General features: G+C 40.3%; 2 protein-coding genes across 4 annotated transcripts in view; both read right to left on the reverse strand.

Moving 5' to 3' along the window:
• The window catches only part of LOC307119025 (kinesin-like protein KIF2A), a 35171-nt gene extending 22176 nt beyond the window's left edge, over positions 1-12995 (reverse strand). The window contains exons 1-2 of one of the 3 annotated variants that reach the window (XM_079805008.1): positions 12792-12995; positions 9830-9924 (exon numbers count right to left, since the gene is read on the reverse strand). In XM_079805008.1, coding sequence (XP_079661134.1) covers positions 9830-9924; positions 12792-12852 — 156 coding nt within the window. In that variant the 5' untranslated portion in view covers positions 12853-12995. The remainder of the gene's footprint in view (positions 1-9829; positions 9925-12791) is intronic. The other 2 variants (XM_079805010.1, XM_079805009.1) reach the window with 2 other exon arrangements.
• A 2904-nt stretch (positions 12996-15899) lies between these two features.
• epb41l4a (erythrocyte membrane protein band 4.1 like 4A) overlaps positions 15900-25226 on the reverse strand; it is a 103078-nt gene continuing 93751 nt past the window's right edge. The window contains exons 21-23 of the mRNA XM_079805012.1: positions 24598-24708; positions 20251-20329; positions 15900-16532 (exon numbers count right to left, since the gene is read on the reverse strand). Of these exons, the coding sequence (XP_079661138.1) occupies positions 16422-16532; positions 20251-20329; positions 24598-24708 (301 nt within the window). The 3' untranslated portion in view covers positions 15900-16421. The remainder of the gene's footprint in view (positions 16533-20250; positions 20330-24597; positions 24709-25226) is intronic.

Raw genomic sequence — 25226 nt, forward strand, 5'->3', positions numbered from 1 at the left:
TACAAATTGTGGTTTTGGTCTATATATCTAATTTTGCCCTTCATGACAACTGTGAGGGGGGTGAATTTTTTTATAGCTCATTTGTTTACATTATATAAAGCCTTAAAGTTCTGCATAATTATGGGCGTGGCCACTTTGAGTGACAGGTGGATTGCCGTTTGTCTGCTGTCTGTTAGTCATCACATCACCTCAGCTCCACCCACGTCCCGCCTCTTTGCCAATTTTCTGTTATCCGGGAATGACGCGCTGCCAAGATGGCAACAGCCAGCTCGTCCCTACTTTACGCTTCAAAACTGCTCTTCAGAATCCTATGGGTGACGTCACGGACACTACGTCCGTATTTTTTTACATTCTATGCAAAAGCCTCATTGACCTCATTGAGTTTATGCACCTCCGTTTTCACTCAAAAACTGAGGTATATTTGACACCAAATTAGGTAAAGATTTTCAACCCAGCACAAGGGTCTAACAGAGAGCAAATCCAGACGTGTGTCTCCTATAGAGCTTCAGAAGAGATCTCAAAGTGCGCTCAGATTTGCCTGCAATCAAAAGACAGAGATCTCAACATGAACTCAAATATTTCTCATTCACAACCAAATGATCTGAGCGGCTATCCAGATAAAAAAAAATTATAGCTCTATTTGTCATGTGGATTGATTGGAGAAACATCTGAGATGAACATCTTTCATTCATTCATTCATTTTATTTCTAAAGCACTTTACAACTGCACATGCAGACAGACCAAAGTGGTGTACAATAGGGGTGGGCGATATAGCCTCAAAATTATATCACGATATTTCAAGAATATTTGCGATAACGATATTTATGACGATATAGAAAAAAATATACGGAACAAAGTTTTATTGGTTATAGCAGCTGGTAGGCAGCAGCATTTATTAGTGCAAACAAAACCAGGACATAACATTTTAGTTTAACAATAACTAAAGTAATTTTTGCCATGGTCTGTCTGAATATTTGATTCTGATTGGCTGGAAGGTGTGCAATAAAATCGTTTAATGCACATGTAGTTCCAAGTCAGATGAATCCCTGTTCTATATTATTAATGCGCTGAGGTGCGTTTACATGGAGCACTGTAATCGGTTTAAAAGTCCGAATGAAAATGCTGCATATAAACACCTCAATCGGAAATAATGTTATAATGTTGACGAGAGGGAAGTTAATTTTTATGAAGTGTTAAACTTTGTATTTCGTAACAAGTTATGAAGATAATGTTGGAATAATGACAGACATAGCCTGTCTACGATCATCTGACAGCGTTTGTCCCAGGCACTTTCTTCAGCTGCGCCTGACAGAAGAATTTATTTTTCTGAGATGTTTCTTACAGCAACACCAGGTCGGTTTAGATAACGTCTCGTGTAAACTGTCCACAGAATCGTTCAATCGGAATTACATAAAAGTATATATACTATACATAAACGGGGCTATTATTACATGCATACACGCGCGCGCACGGGGATACGATTGCATTCATGAGCACAGAAACTTGTTATTAACGCCACCCCGCGACTTTTAGCAATAAAATAGCTAAGTTACTGGATCACTAGATTATATTTCTCAGCAACGATGGGGTTACTTCGCTATTTTTCAGTAATAAACGCACATCTTCGTTAAGAGAGACGCTGAACAGACGCAGTCACACAGGTACGGATCTCTCTCTCTCTCTCTCTCTCTCTCTCTCTCTCTCTCTCTCTCGATAATTAATCCAAATAAATGCTATAAACCATCCATTCAAATAAATGTAATCTTAAGCACTACTTTATCTCTGTGTCAGATTCAAAGAAGGCAGAATGCTAGATCTAACGAGCCGTAACTGACGAAAATAACCGTCAATGTTACCCTTCCGGTAAAATATTGCGCTGAAAACATCAATAGCAGCTTTAAGTTGTCAATGTTTAGTCAGTTATCAAGAGGTTTGACCTCTTGTAACCAAGTAGCTACCTTTTTAGGTACTAAGTCCTTATGGGATGCTGACATGCTGCTCTTGTATACTCTTACAGGTGTTGTTGTTGTGCGCGCAAGGGAACGTAAATGCGCCATACGTCATCGTGTTGCTATATCATTGATATCGCGCTATGACACTTTTTTTTTATCATATAAAAATGTATAACGTTATTATCGTGGACGGTATGATATGGCACACCCCTGTAGGCTACAATCCACATTCAAATACATCACCATAATACAAGATCAACTGTAAAACACATAGCCTACTACACATACTAAACCCAATTCCTTAAAGGCTAATGACAATAAGTAGTTTTCAATACCAGCCTTAAATGTGTGGATGTGACCGCTCTAATTTCATACGACAGACTATTCCAAAGCCTCCTCGGACTCGCAACAGCAAAGGCCTGATCCCCTTTAAGTTTTAGAGGAGTTCATGGGATAGTAATAAGCAACTTGTTACCTAGATGTTTGGCTAAATGTACAGTAATAAGCTCAGACACACAAGCAGGAGCCATTCCATGCACTGCTTTAAAAACATACAGCAGGACATTATATTTTATCCTGAAGTCAATTGGCAGTCACCTGAGCGAGGCCAAAATAGGAGAGATATGATCACTCTTTTTAGGACTCACAAGCAAACTGGCCACTGCGTTTTGAACTAACTGTAAGCGTGAAGTAACGGTCTGACAGCCCCATTCATACAGATACAGAACGTTACAGTAATCCAAAAGAGACAAAATAACCACAGCATTGATCTGCTTGTCGAATTTCCATTCTACGTCAAACACAATTCGATTGCTTATTTGGTCATGACAATAGACTGACCAACATCTGAGCATCCTCTGATGGGCCTGAATATCATAATCTCAGTTTTTCCTCGGTTTAACTGAATCAAATTGTGAGCCATCCAGCTCTTAACCTCATCCAGACATGCCAAAAGTGAGTTAGAAACACTATACTCTCCCGATTTTAAAGAGAAATAAATGTGTTTCAGACAAGGCTTAAACTAGTCTCAGACTAAAATGCATGTTTGAGCTGTTTTAACTGAAAGCAACTTGCACTGACATATCTTAAAATATGTCAGTGCCATTGATTTGTCTCAAGATGCACACCAGTAATGTTTTTTTCTAAGGCACGTTTATAAAATCTACTTAAATGCCCCAATTGAACTAAGGCCTAATCCTGGCTTAATCTAAGCCCTGTCTGTGAAACTGGGCCTTAACCTCTATTAATTCTCCTAAATTATTAAAGAGCAACATGTGAGGAATAAAATATCTGTCTTTGTATTTTATGCACACATTAATGCACAGCATTTACTGCTGATAAACCTGGAAGCGATTTAAAGGGATAGTTCAATCAAAAATTTAAAGAATTAGACAGACTGCCTTCCGTTTTCAATTTACAGAAAAAGTGTAAAGGCCTGTTCACACCGGGATGATTTCCACACGTGTTTATCGCCGACGTTTAACGCCTCATGACTAAACAAAAGGCGCCAATGTGAGTGTGCACACCAACACGCAAAAAGGCAGGCGTAAAAGCGTCATTTAAAAAAAACGCCTTGGGTTAATTTTTTTATTTTGACGCGGCGCGTTAAAAACTGGCCGACCAATGAGATCAGTGCTTTTGTTCACGTGCCTGGAGCTGCTGAAGTGACAGTAAAACACGACTTGGTGGTGCACAAGCACAAAACGGTCTTGCCGATATGGCTGTAATCTCCCAGTCGATTATTAGTCGATTATTAGTCTATATGCCACTTCTCTCAGATCTATTGGTCAACGTCGATAAAGCATTAATTGTTGGAGATTTTAACATACATGTAGATAACACAAATGATGCGTTAGGGGCTGCGTTTACAGATCTATTAAATTCCTTTGGGGTCAAGCAAAACGTCACTGGTCCCACTCATCGTCTTAATCACACACTAGATTTAATTATATCACATGGAACCAACCCAACCGATATAGATATTATACCGCAAAGTGATGATGTCACTGACCATTACATGGTAACTTGCATACTGCGTACTGCTGAAATCTGTCATGTTTCGCCACGTTATCGACCAGGCAGAACAATCCTTCCAACCACTATAGATAGATTCTCAAATACCTTACCTGATCTGTCTCAGCTGCTAAGTGAACCCAAACAAACAGATGAACTAGAGGAAATGACTAGCAGAATGAGCACCATTTTCTCTAGTACATTAGAAATTGTTGCACCAATTAGATTAAAAAAGGTTAGAGAGAAAACTAAAGCACCATGGTACAACAGTACTACACATGTTATCAAGAGAGAAACTCGTAACTTAGAGCGTAAATGGAAACAAACTAATTTAGAGGTCTTTAGAATCGCGTGGAAAGATAGTATGTCACGTTATAAAAAAGCCCTAAAAGCAGCCAAGGCTGAGCATCTCCGCTAACTAATAGAAAATAACCAAAATAATCCAAGGTTTTTATTTAACACTATGGCTAGACTAACAAATAAACAAGCATCGCCTGAACAAAATATTCCGTTACAGTTTAGTAGTAATGATTTTATGAATTTCTTCACTGAGAAAATAGAAAGCATCAGAAACAAAATTGTAAATGTACAATCTTTAATGATGTCTTATGATTCAACCGCAATTATCGCCCCTCAAGAACTACTACACCGCTTTACAACTATAGGACAGGAAGAGCTAAATAAACTTATCATTGCATCTAAACCAACAACATGTTTATTAGATCCAATACCCACTAAACTACTGAAAGAGTTGTTACCTGTAGTGGAAGAGCATCTTCTCAATATTATTAACTCGTCTTTATCTTTAGGTCATGTTTCAAGAATATTCAAGTTGGCAGTCATAAAACCTCTCATTAAGAAGCCACAATTAGATCATAATAACCTAGCAAATTACAGACCAATTTCAAATCTTCCATTCATGTCTAAAATACTAGAAAAAGTTGTGTCCGCTCAATTGTGCTCTTTCTTGCAAGAAAATGATATCTATGAAAAATTTCAATCAGGATTCAGGCCGCATCACAGCACAGAAACCACGCTCGTTAAAATCACAAATGATTTACTTCTAGCTTCTGACCAAGGCTGTATCTCAATACTAGTTCTACTTGATCTTAGTGCTGCGTTCGATACTATAGATCATAAAATACTATTAGATCGACTTCAAAATTACACTGGTGTTCAGGGACAGGCATTAAACTGGTTTAGATCGTATTTATCAGACCGCTACCATTTTGTCTGTCTAAATGGGGAAAAATCAAAGATAACGTCAGTAGACTATGGGGTGCCGCAAGGATCCGTGCTAGGCCCTCTGCTATTCTCAATATTTATGCTGCCACTTGGTAATATTATAAGAAAACATGGAATTAATTTCCACTGTTATGCCGATGACACTCAATTATATATTTCATCACGACCAGATGAAAACACTAAATTATCTAAACTGACAGCGTGTGTTGAAGATATTAAACACTGGATGACGTGTAATTTTCTGCTATTAAATTCAGATAAAACGGAGGTATTACTTATTGGTCCAAAAAACTGCCCACAAAACCTCTCACAATACAACTTTAACTTGGAAGGATGTCCTGTCACTTTATCCACTACAGTAAAAGACATGGGTGTTATATTAGACCGCAACTTGTCTTTCGAAAATCATATTTCATATGTTACAAGAACGGCATTTTTCCACCTTAGAAACATTGCTAAGCTACGTAACATGCTATCTATTTCTGATGCAGAAAAGTTAGTTCATGCATTCATGACCTCGAGACTAGATTACTGTAATGCTTTATTAGCTGGTTGTCCTGCATCATCAATAAACAAGCTACAGTTAGTCCAAAACGCAGCTGCTAGAGTTCTTACTAGGTCAAGAAAATATGATCATATAACACCAATTCTATCATCTCTACACTGGTTACCTATTAAGTTCCGTATCAATTACAAATTATTGCTACTGACCTATAAAGCCCTAAATGGTTTAGCTCCAGTGTATTTAACGGATCTTCTATCGCCCTACAATCCATCGCGCTCTTTAAGATCACTAAACTCGAGGCTTCTGGTCATTCCTAGGATATCTAAGTCCACTAAAGGAGGGAGGGCATTTTCACATTTAGCTCCTAAACTCTGGAATAGTCTTCCTGATATTGTTCGAGGTTCAGACTTGCTGTCTCAGTTTAAAACTAGATTAAAGACGCATCTCTTTAGCCAAGCATTCACATTATGAATATGTTTTATACTACAGTTAAATCGGATCAAAAGCATTAGTATTCAGAACAGCAGCTACGCTAATTATTTCCCATCTGCTTTTCTGTTGTTATCTCGGGACACTAGTCCCGAGGTAACTAGTTCGTCAGCTCCAGTTTGTATCCAGCCTCTCATGGAGACTTCAGATGCCCCAACACCTGTGAAGAGACGACTCGACGCCTGTGAAGAGACGACTCAACGCCAGCGTTGTTATGGCCTAAAATAATACATGATTGATTAACTTATTCTAACATTTTTCTTTAACATTCTCTTTCTAACATTTTTCAATGTACATTTATGAAATGCACTCTCTGTAAAGCTGCTTTGAAACAATGTGTATTGTGAAAAGCGCTATACAAATAAATTTGAATTGAATTGAATATACGTTCTGGCTCGACCAATTTCTGATTTTTGCCACGTTCATTTCATTCGTTTTGCCGCACCGCGTCCATTTCATGACAGTACAGATCCACTTTTGCGGCACAACTGAAGCGTGATGTTGTGACGCTTCCCCTCATGTGTATGTTGATGGGCGTTCCTCAAGTTTACCACTATGGGTGTGCACAAGTCTCTCGCTGGTCCTTTGTTTTTCATTCCCCGCTGGCCCAAACGCACGCCCATAGCGGTAAACTTGAGGAACGCCCATCAACATACACATGTTGTAACACTTCAGTCGTGCCACAAAAGTGGATCTGTACTGTCAGTTTGTCTGCGTTCATTTCATCAGGTGGAAAGCACTAATTGCTAATGGGGGTGTTTTCAGAGCAGCCCTGTTTCACAGGTAACAGTCTGTCTTCAGAACACCCCCCTTGTTTTCACTTCTTTTGGATTAGCCCAACCCACTGGAGAAGAGAGACAGATTGAAGAAGGCTAGTTTGCTGTATATTATTTATTTAATTGTGAGAGCGTTTTTTCCGCTCTTGATCCGGCTTGTTTAATAAATATTCCTTTTTTATTAAAGTCGACGTGCCTTTTGTGTTTAAGAGTAAAAGTTAATAGTCTATTCGTGTCTCAGCCGCGAAGCTGAGCTGATCCTATGTTCGAGCTGCACAGAGCGGCTGAAATGATAGTGTCTGTCAGTTATTATAATACATATCACGAAAAACAATTGTCTAAATTATGTTGCATATTCCTCAAAAGTTCTTGTGATGATATCACTAGTTGACAACATAGTACTATATTTTCAGAAGTCATAGGCTATGAAATTGTGCAGGTGCACGTGATGCAACACTGTCAGAGCCGACAGACTCGTGTGTCAGACGAGTCCAAAATAATCAGGTCAAAAACGATTTAATATACTGCAAATAGCCTACTAGTTTTTTATGTTTATTTATAATTAATTTAGGCAGACAACAAGGCTACCAAGTACTGCGCACAGTGCGCAGCTAATCAATTTAACGTTTATCAATTTAACGCTTTTTTTTTTTTCCTAACGTAATTTTTAGTCGATTTTTTGTCAAAAATTCAGGACTTCAGTTGACCAAGATTTTCTTTGGTTGATTACAGCCCTACTTGCCAAGCACACATTGATATGACGAAGAAGTAGTATGTAGACATAGAAGAAGATGAGCTGCTAATGCTGCTTGTTAGCAAAGTGTGTGAATGGTTTTGGCCATAGACATATGTCGATGGTTTTGGCAAGCATGTAAATACTGTCTCTCTTCTTCTGTGTGACAAGCGAGTGTCAGAAGCGTAAAGTGCCGCAGCACCACCTTGTGTACCGGGAGCGCCATCTACTGAATGTGCACGTTCACTCGCTGCATCGCCAGTGAAAATCGATTGGGTGTGAACACTCAAGACGCGCCGAAAAACGTCATGAAAAACGCTGGCAATAAGCGCACACGATAATCGTTCCGGTGTGTACAGGCCTTAACGCCTCTCACAGTTCAAAGCGCTTACGCTACGTAGCATAAGTTACGCTTTTTCCGTAAGTTGAATACGGAATGCGGTCTGGCGGACGCTAGATATTTTACTTTATAAAGTTTCAAATATGGATATTTTCTTACACAAACCCATCGATTCGCTTCAGAAAGCCTTTATTAACCCCCTGGAGCCGTGTGGAGTACGTTTATTATGGATGGATGCACTTTTTTGAGCTTCAAATGTTGGGCTCCCATTCACTGCCATTATAATGCTTGGTTAGCCAGGATATATTTTTATATAACGCTGATTGTGTTCATCAGAAAGAAGAATGTCGTATACACCTAGGATGGCTTGAGGGTGGGTAAATCATGGGGTAATTTTCATTTTTGGGTGAACTATCCCTTTAAGGCAGACGTACAAAAGCTGCTTTAGAATAAATCTCCTTCGATCCTGACTAGGGTTGGGTACCGAAATCCGGTTCCAATATGGCACCGGTACTTATATAACCGGTATGTAACGGACCGAATCAGAACGCAGATTTCGGTTCCTCATTTCGGTGCCAAAATTCAAACGTGCTTTCGCGCTTTGGCTGAGCCAGAGACAGACGCTCAGCGCTGGTCACATCACAACTCATGACAACTATTCAGTGTTTTCAACGACATCATGTTTATTTCAGGTTTCAGACATTTAAATGTTCATAAGTAGGCTACTAGCAAAAAACACACACTGATGTCTATGAAAGCGGCAATGACAATCCTTTCAGACGGTTATAATTTGACTAACGTTACGTGTTTTATTCACATCAGATACATGCACATTATACAGTAACTATATAGTTTACGCTATTCTTCTTCCAGTTCACTGGTCACTTACTTTCATGTATTTCGTGAGACGAGAATGAACTCAAGTGTTGTAAATATGACAGATCCGATTCTGAGGCGCAAACTAACATGGCGCCGCCCATTGCGCTTTATAGATCAACTAACACACATTCACTCACACATTTGAACATCAAATAGTTTGTGACACAGTTAAGAAGTTTGTGAATATTTTGAATAAAAAGAAAAAACGAAATAAACCCGATACAGCTGAGCTGTCAGCGCTATTGCGGCTGCTGTGTGTCATGTGAGAAACATGACGCGTCACCATGGAAACATTAAGGCGATGCGTTCAAAAATATTTAGCCAGAGAATATGATCATATTTCAAAATAAAGCTGAAGCTCGAAGCTGGTTTGTAGCAGAGCAAGAATACAGACGACTGCTGTTATTACTGTAACTGTTTAGAGTTATATTAGGCTTGTTGTAGTTGGGTGGCTTAGGTTTTACTGTGAATTTGTAAATATGTCAATTATAATTTGTAAATAAGTAAATTGTGTTTTGTATTTATTTATATTCATACATTTAAGTATACATTAAACTTTTAATAAATGGTTCAATTTAAATAATAAATAAATCAATAAAAAGCCATTTAATGTCATCCACCTCGTTTGGTGGCCTTTAAAAAAAAAAAAAGTATCGGTTCAGGCACCGTTTAGGCACCGGAACCGTTTTAAAAGTATCGGTTCGGCACCGGAATCGAAAAAAACCCAAACGATACCCAACCCTAATCCTGACACATCAACATTACACAGCCAGCTTAAAAACATAAGGCTCATGAAAGCAAGAATGATGACTCGGCTGGAATCATACAAGCCTTGTCTTTAGAGCATTATGCCAATATGATGGACAGTAAATTAATGAAATGAATATTAGACATCACCTCTTTCCCTTTTGTGTCTCCGTTTTCAATCCACTCCACAGTCACACTGTCATTGTCTTCATTCAGTGACGTCACCATGGCCTGGTGTATTCTGCCTGAAATAGATAACAAAACAATGGTTTACTGCAAAGTAAGATCTGCAGCCTGATGATAACACTCAAACCCCATTAATAAAGGAGCTACATCAATGGAAAGTTCAGGTGATCACAATCAAATATTCCAGTCAATCATAACAGTACAGTTTGTAACGATTTATACGATTATGAGTTTCTGAAAGGTCTGACTGGAGGAAAATAATGGGCACAAAAGTTATGAAAGAAATCATGTATATCCAGTCAGTTATTATCGGAAAATAAATAACATCATCCTGAAGGGGTTTGTTTTGTGATAATGACCAGCTGATTGCATATTATACTTGTCTGGCTATCACCAGACCAAGCTCAATTTAAGATTGAACATTGGTCTGTGGAGTCTGCTCTGTACTTTCTACTGCACAACAGACGAGCATTATTCAAATGACACTGTACGCAATCAATTAGTCCTTCAACCAATCAGACCACAAGAGGCGTGATCAACGGGCAACGACACATCGCTTCTCTATCCGTCATCGTGTTAAACCCGCCAATAGCGTGCCAGGTGGATAAGCCAGTCTGTGATTGGTTCCCGCAAAAGTGTAACAGAAGCAGTAGAAATGAATGTACAGGTTTCCAGACTGAGTTGAAGGGCGAAATCAAATCGCCGGAAGATCAGGCTGGGTTTACCCAGTCTAATATTATACATGATTACTTGAAGAATTAGTAAATAATAGACTTCAGGAAGATAAAAGTTGTAGAATAACATTAAAGTCACAATATGTATTTTTTCGCCGTTAGAGGTCGCTTATTCAAAACAAAGGCGTAACTTGATGACGCCTGGATTTCGCGGAGCTTTTATTATGTCGCAGACGACTGCTTCCGCTTCTTCCACTCATGCGTATGTGGGTTAACGAAACGCTGTTTTATCATATTAGATACATCTGAGTGTGTTGAAAGTTATGTTATATACTCTGTGCGTTACCTCGGCGGCTACTATGAGACACTTTGTTGCACACTGCAGAGCGCTAGATCGATATTAGGCATGCTAAAACATGGTACTCGCGGTAAATCAAGAAAACAAGATTTAAAGGTCCCGTTTTTCGTGTTTTTTGAAGCTTTGATTGTGTTTACAGTGTGCAATATAACATGTGTTCATGTTTCGCGTGTAAAAAAACAGTATTTTTCACACAATTTACTTATCTGTATACCGCTGTTTTCACTGTCCTAAAAACGGCTTGAAAGATTTCCCTGTTCTATGAAGTCCCTCCTTCAGAAACACGTAACGAGTTCTGATTGTGCCAGCGGTTCCCGTGTTGTGATTCGACAGCAGCTTAGCGCACGCAGAGCGCACGTTCCCGGAAAGGTCACGCCTCTTACCATAACGGGGATGCATGCGCTCAATGATCTCTAAGTACAGCGTCCCTGGGAAAGCCAAACAAAGGTGACTTGACTCCGGGATGAAAATAACAGCGTCTCGACGACATGGCGACAAACAAACTATACAAACGCAACCGAACGCAACACTTCCTATTCTCCACGCGGGAGCAGCAAGACCACGCCCCCTTTTTCGCGTGTTCTTGTGGGCGGAGGTTAGTCAACAAACTGCTCTACTGACGTAATTAAAGCAGGAAATACCAGGATATAGTCCAAACCGGCCGTTCGCTGTAGGCTTTGAAAGGAAACTTCTGTTAAATAAAATATCTCGCTTGGCATTGAACTTTGAGCTTTATAATTTTACAGGTATTATAAATGCTCTAACAGCAACATTACACACTAACTAAAGTTTGAAAAATGGGATCACGAAGAACAGGACCTTTAAACAATAAGACCAACTGTTTTCTGCCGATGAATGTATCCAAACAGTTGCTCACCTGTCTAATAAAACACATAATATATTAAACCGTCTCTGGTGTTTCCATGGTTTCTACAAAATAACGGAAATCGAGGGTAATGCAGGTATGATGTCATTGATAGGCGACGCACGGACACGGTCCGTGTCCTGGTTAAAATGGCTTTTTTCCCTGGATTTAAACATTCTTGGAAACATTTGGGATAATGCAAGTACACAAGTCAACAAAATATATATCATTGTTCTAGTGGTTTTTGGATGTTTTAATCCAAAAATCATATATATTGTGCCTTTAACTAACAACCAAACTGTAGGGTTCATACTTGCTTTCCATACAACTTTGCTATGGACTAACCAGCTTTAACATTTAGGCCAAAGGTTAATGCTTTATTTCATGTACATTGCAGAGATAGAAAAATTGGCTGCATTTTACACTTATAAATAACTGGAATGCCAATAAACTAAAAAATCATAATACAAATAAACTAAAACAGCAGTACAAACGAATTTGCAGGCGATGTCTCTGGGCGTCTTCCTCAGGGAGGATGCTAAGAGACTGCGAATTTACGAACGTACTATGGCGAAGGCTTGGCTTATGAATATTAATTACGTAACGTGTCGTTTCCCCAGTACGCTCATCTGATTGGCTGAGAGGCACACATTAGCGATTAAGCGCCTGTCAGCCAGCAAATCGGTGCGGTGACGTCGTGGCTTATGATTCTGCGCCTAGACGCTCCAAAAAGGTAACCAAGCAACGTCAGGAGGACAACATTAATATTTATGAGTCAAGCCTCCGCCATAGTAGAATTAGTAAATTCGCTAACGGGTTAGCAGGAGCATGCATCCCAAAAACAGGTAACACAACGGCGTGCCAAGGACAGAAAGGTATTGGATATGTATTTATACGCATATATCGATCCTCTCCCGTCGTTTGCACCAGCTGTCTTGTGTTAAACGGCTTTACTGGGTTAAACAAAGATGATGCACCGACAAACTGCATCTCAGCCTGATAAACGAGCTGCTGCTGGGTGTGACTCACCATCACTGCGCTTGATCTCCACATAAATGCCGATCTGGATCTTCCCGAAGATAGCTGCCATGCCTCATGTGTGTGCCAGGATCTGTATGGCTGTATTTGAGCGGGTTTCACGAGAGAAGTTGTTCAGCAGCGCAAAAACCGGGAGGAGGTCAGGAGGGAGAGAAAGATAAACGCGCATGCGCAGATCACACACACACCCATCACAGAATGTCAAATCAACCTCTTTTGTCTAGTTGCAGTGGACACAATCTGTCCAGCAGTTTTTTTTTTTTTTTTAATATTGTTTATTTTATTTGCTGTTTATTTTTCGCGTGTCGTTCAAAAATTACCGATTTTTTATTATTTCAATGAAATGATTGTACTATATTTTAGTTCAATAAGGTTTTTCAGGTGGATTTTAGGGTACTAAACTATATTTATGCAGTAGCTATAATCCTTTCATTCACTTTTTGAGCATGGGCCTCTTTAAAGAAGACACTTAAAACATTATTGCTGAAGTCAAAAAGTAAAAAAAAAAAGTTAACTCACATTTATTTAAATAAAAAAATACAATTTAAAATGTTTATATGAAATATATATTTTCCAAAACACATTTTACTCTAAAACTGTGAGGAAAATCAAAGCCATAAATCTAAACGAGCTGTGTCCAAATTTGAGGTTGATATCTCAAAAAATTAGCTGCCAGATGAAATTCGTCTCCCATTCCTTTCCAATGCGGTCATTTTTGACCACAAACGATACAAGTGTGACTATTTTTTTCCAGGATCATTTAAAGTCCCACTAAAGTGCCTTGAAACGTGCAGCATTATTCAATGTGTTGACATCATTTCCACCGAAACAGGAAGACGGGGCGGGACATATCGAACAGCCCCTCCCCTTTTTAAAAATAGCCAATAGCGTTTCGTTTATATCACAGCTCAGCCAGAGCCGTTGATCTCAGTAAAGCCGCAGTTTCCTTCTAATCTCTAACCGTTTTTCCTCCTAATGTCCTCCATATCACTTTAAAATACAGCATTCTGTGCAGAATTCAAATGTATCCGATACAATTTTTTGGTCTGCGCTGACTCGCGCATGTGATCCGCTCTGTGCTATCGTGTCTCTTGACCGGAGCAGACTTCAGACTTAATTAATGGAAATCATATTTACACTGTTGTTCCCTTTCCCCTATATAGTGCACTATATGCCATTCACCATGTAGAAAACAGTAACCGCAGCTTCAGCGTCTGTTTACAATGTAGGGGGCGGGGCTTCAGATTCTAGGGAGCATTTGATTGGACAGAAAATCTGATGAGAAGCTGAAGTGCAGAGTGATGTCTTCAAAATCACTGATCCATATTGGCGGAAATAAGAGACTGTAAGTTTTGAACTCTTATATCTTCTAAAAGTGAATTTTGTTTTGGAGCACACCAGCTTATAGATAACAGTCGCTATAATTAAACAAAACATTTACATTTATGCATGTGGCAGACGCTTTTATCCAAAGCGACTTACATTGCATTCAAGGTACGCATTTACATTTTGTCAGTTCTTGCTTTCCTGGGAATCGAACCCATGACCTTGGCGTTTGGCTAGCGCCACGCTCTATTGTTTGAGCTACAGGAAAGCACAAAACATGAAATTGGCTCAATACAACTCAATGTATTTATGGGGTTTCAACTGTTTTTATAAAAAATTGTCTCTAAATGTCTTTACTCAGTTTTGCAGTTGGTCTGCTGCTAGCTTCCTTGTTTGCTTATGTTGTGCTTGTTCTGTCTCAGAGGTAATTCAAGTAAATATATCGGGTCAAAGAAGTTCAGCTGACACAATTTGGGGAATCCCTGTATTGCATGAAGTGAATGGTGTGTGAAAGACAAAAGCCACAGTAATACATAGTTAAATGACTTGCCGTGATAATTCAAATAATAATGAATGTGTTTGTCAGGAGTTTATTAGATATTCAATGTTGAGAAAACTCACAATTTCACAAACCTGAACATTAGCAGTAGACTTTTTAGAAAGGAAAAAAGAATAGTAGTCGGGAGAATCAATGAATTCTGAATAATTTACTGCCAATGTGAGAATAACGTGTAATTATGTAATCAATAAAAATAGACTAACTGTAGTCCGATTACGATAATTTTAAAACGTAATATAATCTAATTACAAGTACTTAATTTTTGGAATCTGATGGATTACATGTAATCAGTTACAATCCAGCACTGCAAATAGCTAATTTGTCTTGTGCATATATGGTATTTCCCCAATAAAATTATTACCTGTACTATATACACCGATGAGGCATAACATTATGACCACTGAGAGGAGAAGTGAATAACACTGATTATTCACTGAATAATCTCTTCATCACGGCACCTGTTAGTGGGTGGGATATATTAGGCAGCAAGTGAACATTTTGTCCTCAAAGTTGATGTGTTAGAAGCAGGAAAAATGGGCAAGCGTAAGGATTTGAGTGAGTTTGACAAAGACCGAATTGTGATGGCTAGACGACTGGGTCAGAGCATCTCCAGAACTGCAGCTCTTGTGGGGTGTTCCCGGTCTGCAGTGGTCAGTATCTATCAAAAGTGATCCAAGGAAGGAACAGTGGTGAACCGGCGACAGGGTCATGAGCGGCCAAGGCTCATTGATGCACGTGAAGAGATCATGTACACCCTTTCATGGATACTGTATTACCTGGTGGCTGTGGCTCTTTCAGCAGATAATGCGGCTGACACAAAGCAAAAATGGTTCAGGAATGGTTTGAGGAGCACAGCAACGAGTTTGAGGTGTTGACTTGGCCTCCAAATTCCCCAGATCTCAATCCAATCGAGCATCTGTGGGATGTGCTGAACAAACAAGTCCGATCCATGGAGGCCCCACCTCGCAACTTGCAGGACTTAAACTTAAAGGATCTGCTGCTAACATCAGGGGTCTAGTGGAGTCCATGCCCCGACGGGTCAGTGCTGTTTTGGCAGCAAAAGGGGGGCCACCACAATATTAGGAAGTCAGTGTATATTGCACTTAATTTAATATATTTACATAACTGCTTGATATCTTCACCAAGCTGTTTGCCTCCCTCTACTGGCTGCAGTGTGTTACTTCAACATGCAGGTAAAATAACCCCAGGGCGAGTGTAATGGAATGCCTTTATTGACAAGAAGTTGTTCAAACTCAAGAATTTGAGCTTCCAGTTTAGCTACAGTGATTTTTTTTATACAGGAATGAGAGTCTACATTATTGTGCAAAAACAAAAATAGAAATACAGCAGCAACATTTCCTACAGCTCTAAAATCTGAGGACACAACGAACAACAACAACAATAATACGAAGCACTGTTTACCACCATTCCCACATGCTGCTTGAGCTCACAGACGTTTAATACTGTACGAAAATGTGTTCAAAAGAGTCATGTGAGCTATACAACGGTCCACCATCCTTCATTTGATTGTCAGTAGGAAATGAATCTAAGTTCACAGGAGACTCTAGACCAGTGAAGAAATATATTTGACTGTAGTATTAAACTGATTTATGGCATGAACTATGATGAACATTTTCATTGAGGGTGTCCGTGTATCTGGATCACTTCAGTGTTTCCATACAGACTCCACCAGAGCTTGATTTTTCATCGTCCCTGACACGTCGACTGAAAAGAGGTCACGTTTCTGTTTTCACTCGAGATGTGTGTACGGTCTTCACAACCTTAGCGGTGCTTTTAGTGTCCTGTTCAGAGCTCTCAGAGAGAGTGTCTTTGGAGCCTTTTTTCTTCTGAAAGGAGCAAAACAAAAAACAGACACATCAGACATCAGATGCTGCTAAACGACAGAAAGACGACACAGGTTACATTTGACCGTCAAAATATATATATTTTTATTGTTTTTGAAAGAACTCAACACCAAAACGCGAATAGAGTGTCAAAATCGTGTCGACCGGGTCTAGTTGGTCGCTTGAACATTTTGAATCGATTCGCACGTCCACAGCGAATTGGACTTGCGTATAAATCGAGCGTTTGAAGCGAAATAGATGTACGTTAAGGCGCTCCAAGAGAAATAGGCCCTATGTCATAAAACACCACTCTGCCTCTTTTCATTTTCATTAAAAATATATATTAAACATTAATAGCCACACAAATGTGGTCCAGGCAACGCACAACCTATCTTCACTGCATGTATATTTAAATATCCTAAAAAAATTTAGTTATGAAACTTCTCTTTGCCCTCAGTCAAAACAATTTGGCAGACAACAAATTATAGATTCATGAAACCAAAGATCATCCGTTAGATCTACACAAGACAAATTCTATCTCATGTTTAACCACTACAGAGACATCCGAGCCAGCGGCAAACGTCAGAAGGACTGGCCGAGGAAAGGCTGCTCTCGCCGGGGTTAATGAGCGCTGAGCGCCTGGTGATCGTCTGGATCTCACAACTCCAAAAACGGGCTCTCTTTATAAATAAACCACAGATTTGAGCTTTAAACTACATTCTCACCTGAAAAAGTCTGGAAACTACATTTCGTGACAATAGTTTTTAAAATTATGTGGGGTTTCTCGTCATGTCACTTTACCACGTGACAGCAACAAGCAGGCTCCTGATTGGTTAACACGGCGCGAATTGACGCCAAAGTTAAAATTGTTCAACTCGGGCGTCAGACGCGAATTCGCTTCAAACGTGTGAATGCACAAAAAGCACCACTCGTGCCTCTGCAACGCACGTCTGGAGGTCCTGCAGCGATTCCGCCTCATTTGCGCGAATTTGACGCATATTGAGCGTCTTGCGCGATACGAGCAGCAATATTGCGCCAGAATGCCCACCACACACCAGCTGATTGGTGGAGAGGAGACAGAGTGATGAAGCCAATCATATATGGGTATGATTAGGAGGCCATGATAGACTAGCCTGGCTCCGCCCTCCTACGTACTTCCGCTCAATTTTCATTTTCCTTCAGTACTACGTCTGGGACTGCGGTGTATGCTTAGTTTTCCCCCGAAAAATTTTTTACCGGTCCAATCAGCGAACAGAGGGAGTGGCTGAGAGCGATGACGTTAATGTCGTGCGCTAGTTTGAGTTGTAGTTCAGTAATGGCGGCGGTGAAAGATGCGAGTGTGTGGCAGCGCTGACGAATGTCCAGAAGTTAAAACCGGAGTGTGGCGAGGTGGACTAGCGAGCGACACCGGTGTGCGTGATTGAGACACACCGGTCTCGAGTCCTCTCGTGAGGGAGCGCGGAGGCATATAAGGACGTGCGACACCGGTGAAGGACGAGAGAGGACCAGGCCTGGATTTTTAGTTGTGTTTTGTTATGTTTATGCGCGGCAGTCCGTGAGGGGGTAGTTTAAATACTGGCAAGTGTTTACAAGAGCAAAATATTTCATCACCGCTCAAAAAATAAAAGAAGAAAAGCACGTAAACATTTGAATTGGGCTGTTATTCACGGCAGCATTTATTCTTATCATACCAAGCATATGACATTTTATTGACAGCATACAATCATGTTATGATTGCACGAGATATGCACCACGAGAGCAGCGCGCTCCGATCACAAAACTCTCCTCTCCACCGTGAATAAATCACAATCCGAATGCACAAGGTTTTATCACTGACACTGAGGTGGTGTGCACAGTTAATGTGAGAATCAAAGGCGAACGGCGCGTGACATACGTCACGACCAAACGTTAGCGATTGGTTAGGCAGATCCAGAGTGACTCTTGGCAAATCCAATAGTTTTAAACTTCAACAGAGAACCCGCCTTCAAGGAAGTAAACGCTTGTCAATGGAGATTTGCCAGACTCTATGTACAAATGAAATGTACGAGAGTCTGGTAAAACCAGGCTAATGATAGACAGGGGCCAATTGGCAAATTTGGCCAGGATGCTGGGGTTACACCCCTACTCTTTATCGAAGGACATCCTGGGATTTTTAATGACGTCTCATCCGAAGGCGGTGCTTATTACAGTATAGTGTCCCCATCCCTATACTGGGTTGTTAGGACCCACACAGACCACAGGGTGAGCGCCCCCTACTGGCCTCACTAACACCTCTACCAGTAGCTTCCTAGTTTTCCCAGTTGGTCTCCCATCCAGGTACAGACCAGGCTCAGCCCTGCTTAGCTTCAGTGGGAAACCAGTCTTGGGCTACCCTATTAATGTTTAATATATATTTTTTAATGAAAATGAAAAGAGGCAGAGTGGTGTTTTATGACATATTTCTCCTGGAGCACCTTGAACGCACAGCTGTTTAGCTTCAAACGCTCGATATATATGCGCATCCAATTTGCCGGATTCAAAATGTTCAAGCGTCCAACTAGACGCAGTAGACGCGATTTTGACGCTCTATTGGCGTTTGGTGTGAACGCAGCATTATGCTCACCAAGGCTGCATTTATTTGATTACATATACAGTAAAAACAGTAATTTTGTGAAATATTATTACAATTTAAAATAACCGTTTTCTATTTGAATATAATTTAATATGCAATTTATTTCTGTGATCAAAGCTGAATTTTCAAAATCATTACTCCAGTCTTCAGTGTCACATAATCCTTCAGAAATCCTTCATCTCAATTCAGTTCAAATTTAGTTGAACTGTAGAGTCAGTGCAGTTAAATTGATTTAACCGAATATTAATTGTCTTTTAAACCCCAAAGAAACATCAGAAATTATAGAATAATATAGTCTTTATGACGCTAAAGGCCCGTTCACACCAAGGATGATAAGTATAAAGAAGACGATAAAGATATAGATCTAAAAATTGTTAGCTATAATGATAAGGGCACAGAGAAACAATATCGCTGGAATCAATTTCAGAATGACTTTATCCACTAGATAAATAGATGCTTTTCTCAGAGCGGAAGTTGTTATAGTTTGGTTAAATATTATAACTGTGAATGAGAGAATACATTAAATATTTTTTTTTGTGTGCCCATTTGCTCAAATAGCAAAAGAAAAACGCCACAATAGTCATTTCAAAACTTTCAAAAAGAGGGAAAAAATAGATTGAGATTGATAACGGCAGTGAAAAGAGAGAAACCATCACTCCCATAGACACTGTATTAGAAACACCCTTACATCAGCACTAACTTGTTTTTTGTAATTTGATGCAAAAGTAATAAAATACTAAGTTTTAGTGTTATAAATGTACATATATATATATATTTTTTTTTATGAAAATGCAAAAAACGTTGCAGGATTTACGATATTGATGACCGTTAAAACGCGTCATCACAGTCTGTGAGAAGGGTCTATGATAAAAACATTGACAGCCAATCAGAATCCATCCTGACTTTAAAGCGCTTGAGCATTTAAAGCGACAGACATGCTTAAACAGAAGGATATTGTCCGCTGGTGTGGATGCTAATTAGTTATCTTTATAGTAATCATTCTTGGTGTGAACCGGCCTTAAAAGGTTAATATTTAAATAAGAAATGAAACTTTCACTAGTTAAATAATTAAGTAGGCCTTTGCAGTAATGAAGAAGGTGGGCGTCTGACCTGCACAGGGGTCGAGCTGGAACCGGGCACGTCTGCGGTGCGGGTAACAGGGAGAGGAGGCACCAGATCAGTCCGAGAGCTACAGAGATGAATAAGTAGAAAGAGCATTAAACAGGACCTATTATGCTTTCTTACATGTTCGTCTTTCTTTAGTGTGTTGCTGTGTGAGCGTGAAAAACTCCCTGAAATGCCTCCATCGGCTTGAGTTTTCTTCAGTAAAACGAACACATCACAATATTCTCATCCAAGGAAAATGCAAAATAAAGTGGTGGGTCACTCCAAAATCGCATACTCTCTCGACTCGAGTAGGTACTTGTTTTGAATAAGTGCTTACTGTGCGACTGCTAAAAAAAGTATGTTCTATGTAGCAAACATTCACCATGTTGTCATTATCATGTGACCAGGGTTGTGAAATTAACTTTTTTGCTCACCAGACACTGTGGCTAGTGATTTTCCAAAGTTACTAACCACTCAGCATTTTTTACTGGACACAATTTTGACATTGATAACATGGGGGAAAAACCACCATAAAGATATATTTAATATTATCTCATAATTTGGCAGCAGGCTTATTAGGCTGCTGTCACTTTAAGACCTGAAGCACAGATCCAATATACTGTTTAACATGCACTTTCTTTCTCAACTGTTTATGTTCAGTTAAATCATAACTGATTGTTTACGTGAATTACGTGTTGTGTGCATTTGAATGTACACTCACCTAAAGGATTATTAGGAACACCATACTAATACTGTGTTTGACCCTTTCGCCTTCAGAACTGTCTTAATTCTACGTGGCATTGATTCAACAAGGTGCTGAAAGCATTCTTTAAAAATGTTGGCCCATATTGATAGGATAGCCTCTTGCAGTTGATGGAGATTTGTGGGATGCACATCCAGGACACAAAGCTCCCGTTCCTCCACATCCCAAAGATGCTCTATTGGGTTGAGATCTGGTGACTGTGGGGGCCATTTTAGTACAGTGAACTCATTGTCATGTTCAAGAAACCAATTTGAAATGATTCGAGCTTTGTGACATGGTGCATTATACTGCTGGAAGTAGCCATCAGAGGATGGGCACATGGTGGTCATAAAGGGATGGACATGGTCAGAAACAATGCTCAGGTGGGCCGTGGCATTTAAACGATGCCCAATTGGCACTAAGGGGCCTAAAGTGTGCCAAGAAAACATCCCCCACACCATTACACCACCACCAGCAGCCTGCACAGTGGTAACAAGGCATGATGGATCCATGTTCTCATTCTGTTTACGCCAAATTCTGACTCTACCATCTGAATGTCTCAACAGAAATCGAGACTCATCAGACCAGGCAACATTTTTCCAGTCTTCAACTGTTCAATTTTGGTGAGCTTGTGCAAATTGTAGCCTCTTTTTCCTATTTGTAGTGGAGATGAGTGGTACCCGGTGGGGTCTTCTGCTGTTGTAGCCCATCCGCCTCAAGGTTGTGCGTGTTGTGGCTTCACAAATGCTTTGCTGCATACCTCGGTTGTAACGAGTGGTTATTTCAGTCAAAGTTGCTCTTCTATCAGCTTGAATCAGTCGGCCCATTCTCCTCTGACCTCTAGCATCAACAAGGCATTTTCGCCCACAGGACTGCCGCATACTGGATGTTTTTCCCTTTTCACACCATTCTTTGTAAACCCTAGAAATGGTTGTGTGAAAATCCCAGTAACTGAGCAGATTGTGAAATACTCAGACCGGCCCGTCTGGCACCAACAACCATGCCACGCTCAAAATTGCTTAAATCATCTTTCTTTCCCATTCTGACATTCCGTTTGGAGTTCAGGAGATTGTCTTGACCAGGACCACACCCCTAAATGCATTGAAGCAACTGCCATGTGATTGGTTGATTAGATAATTGCATTAATGAGAAATTTAACAGGTGTTCCTAATAATCCTTTAGGTGAGTGTATAATGCAATAAGCAGTGGAAAATAACTCATTTTAGTACTGAGAGGTGGATTTATGTGTGCGCACTTTGGGTGTGAGCACAAGATCTGCAGGAATGAGTACAATTTTGCACAATATGTGCAATCCCACGGTGAAATTCAAGCCTTATAACAGCAACAATATTCATCCGGAGCAAATGAAACGAGTGAGTGAGATGTCGGAGAGAGGAGAGAGTGAAAAAGCTCAGCTGGGATTGTGTATCTATTCTGCGGAAAATGAGTATTAAAAACGTTTCAGATATTTCAGTATCGATATGTATCGAAAAATCAATATTTTTGATAACTACATATTTCAGCTGCCTTTTTAAAAGACTACAGTTTAAAAATTTGTATATATACAGTGAGGAGAACAAATTTGATACACTGCTGATTTTGCAGGTTTTCTACTTACAAAGCATGTAGAAGTCTGTTATTTTTTATCATAGGTACTCTTCAACTGTGAGGGACGGAATCAAAAATCCAGAAAATCACATTGTATGATTTTTAAATAATTAATTAGCATTTTATTGCATGACATAAGTATTTGATCACCTACCAACCAGTAAGAATTCCGGCTCTCACAGACCTGTTTTTCTTTAAGAAGCCCTCCTGTTCTCCACTCATTACCTGTATTAACTGTACCTGCCCACACACTCAATCAAACAGACTCCAACCTCTCCACAATGGCCAAGACCAGAGAGCTGTGTAAGGACATCAAGGATAAAATTGTAGACCTACACAAGGCTGGGATGGGCTACAGGACAATAGGCAAGCAGCTTGGTGAGAAGGCAACAACTGTTGGCGCAATTATTAGAAAATGGAAGAAGTTCAAGATGACGGTCAATCTCCCTCGGTCTGGGACACCATGCAAGATCTCACCTCATGGGGCATCAATGATCATGAGGAAGGTGAGGGATCAGCCCAGAACTACACGGCAGGACCTGGTCAATGACCTGAAGAGAGCTGGAACCACAGTCTCAAAGAAAACCATTAGTAACACGCTATTAAAATCCTGCAGCGCACGCATGGTCCCCCTGCTCAAGCCAGCGCATGTCCAGGCCCTTCTGAAGTTTGCCAATGACCATCTGGATGATCCAGAGGAGGAATGGAAAAAGGTCATGTGGTCTGATGGGACAAAAATAGAGCTTTTTGGTCTAAACTCCAGTCGCCGTGTTCGGAGGAAGAAGAAGGATGAGTACAACCCCAAGAACACCATCCCAACCGTGAAGCATGGAGGTGGAAACATCATTCTTTGGGGATGCTTTTCTTCAAAGGGGACAGGACGACTGCACTGTATTGAGGGGAGGATGGATGGGGGCATGAATCGTGAGATCTTGGCCAACAACCTCCTTTCTTCCAGCATGACAACGAACCGAAACACACAGCCAGGGCAACTATGGAGTGGCTCTGTAAGAAGCATCTCAAGGTCCTGGAGTGGCCTAGCCAGTCTCCAGACCTGAACCCAATAGAAAATATTTGGAGGGAGCTGAAAGTCCGTATTGCCCAGCGACCCCGAAACCTGAAGGATCTGGAGAAGGTCTGGAGTGGGCCAAAATCCCTGCTGCAGTGTGTGCAAACCTGGTCAACAACTACAGGAAACGTATGATCTCTGTAATTGCAAACAAAGGTTTCTGAACCAAATATTAAATTCTGCTTTTCTGATGTATCAAATACTTATGTCATGCAATAAAATGCTAATTAATTACTTAAAAATAATACAATGCGATTTTCTGGATTTTTGTTTAAGATTTCCTTCACTCACAGTTGAAGAGTACCTATGATAAAAATTACAGACATGCTTTGTAAGTAGGAAAACCTGCAAAATCGGCAGTGTATCAAATACTTGTTCTCCACACTGTAAATAAAATTCAACCCGCCAAAGTGGCTAGTAGGAGTACATCGAATGTGCAATTCAGAGTCTCGCTGGAAGTAGTAGATGATCCAGGTACTTTTGGCCTACTGTTTTATGAATGCCGTGACTTCCGACATGCTACTCTGGTCACATACTATTTTTCACTTACTATATAGTAGGGAAGTATGCAATTTTGAATGCAGCTGCTGTTTTTTCCACCCTGGATCTAACGCGGTTATTGTAAGGGGTGGGACATTTCCAAAACACGCTCGAAGTGGTTGACCAATCACAACACAGTGGTACAGCCGACCAGTTTGCACATTGAGCTTTTCTGAAGGAGTGGCTTCATAGAGACAGGAACTAAACAGAGCGTTACTGACAGACTGGGAAGAGAGGAGCTGTGTGAAAAATAACATTCAAGCATGAAAACCTATTCTAATAGAACCCAAAAACTAAATCTAGGACATAATACTGTAGGTCCTCTTTAAAATGAAGAACAGTGACAGTGAGTGTTCTATATATAAAATACTTTTGACCGCTCAGGACTTACTTGACCTCGGAGAGCACAGACCTCTCGCCGTCCGAACAGTGGGAGCGGCGATACTGCCGGAAGCTCCTGGGGGAATGTGAATGGCGGATCTTGATGGGGTCACCTTGTGTTCTGAAACGAGATGCATGCAGTTGTTTGCATGTTGGTACCACATGGGTCCTAGTCTTAAAAAGCTTCTTTTCCGGGTGACTGCAAACTCAGCGTTCGTCAGATTTACATGCGGCTCATCTGGGACACTTAGAGGCTCAGTGAGCTGAATAATGCATGATTCTATGGGCACTTATTGTCAGTGTAATGCACTGGGGATTTTGACACACTGACAGACATCTTATGTTTTAAAAATTCATGTGCCTTGTAATCTTTTATCACAATATCTTCCCCTCGCTCTTGCAGTGACATCTCTTCTCTGGGGATGTGTTTACTGGCGCGAGGATGGGACAACCTGTCACTCACATGAGATCTGCCAATAGCAAACCACAACCGTCCAATCAATTCCCCATGACAAAATCAAGTCCCGCCCTACATTTATTCTTGATCAAGAAGCTGTTTCACACAATAGGGAAGATGCCGACTTTAATGGTCCGCATACGTGTTTGCAATTGTGTTATCAAATATAACAATTTGGGGTT

The sequence above is a fragment of the Gobio gobio genome (assembly GCF_949357685.1).
Source record: "Gobio gobio genome assembly, chromosome: 22".
Lineage (NCBI taxonomy): Eukaryota > Metazoa > Chordata > Actinopteri > Cypriniformes > Gobionidae > Gobio > Gobio gobio.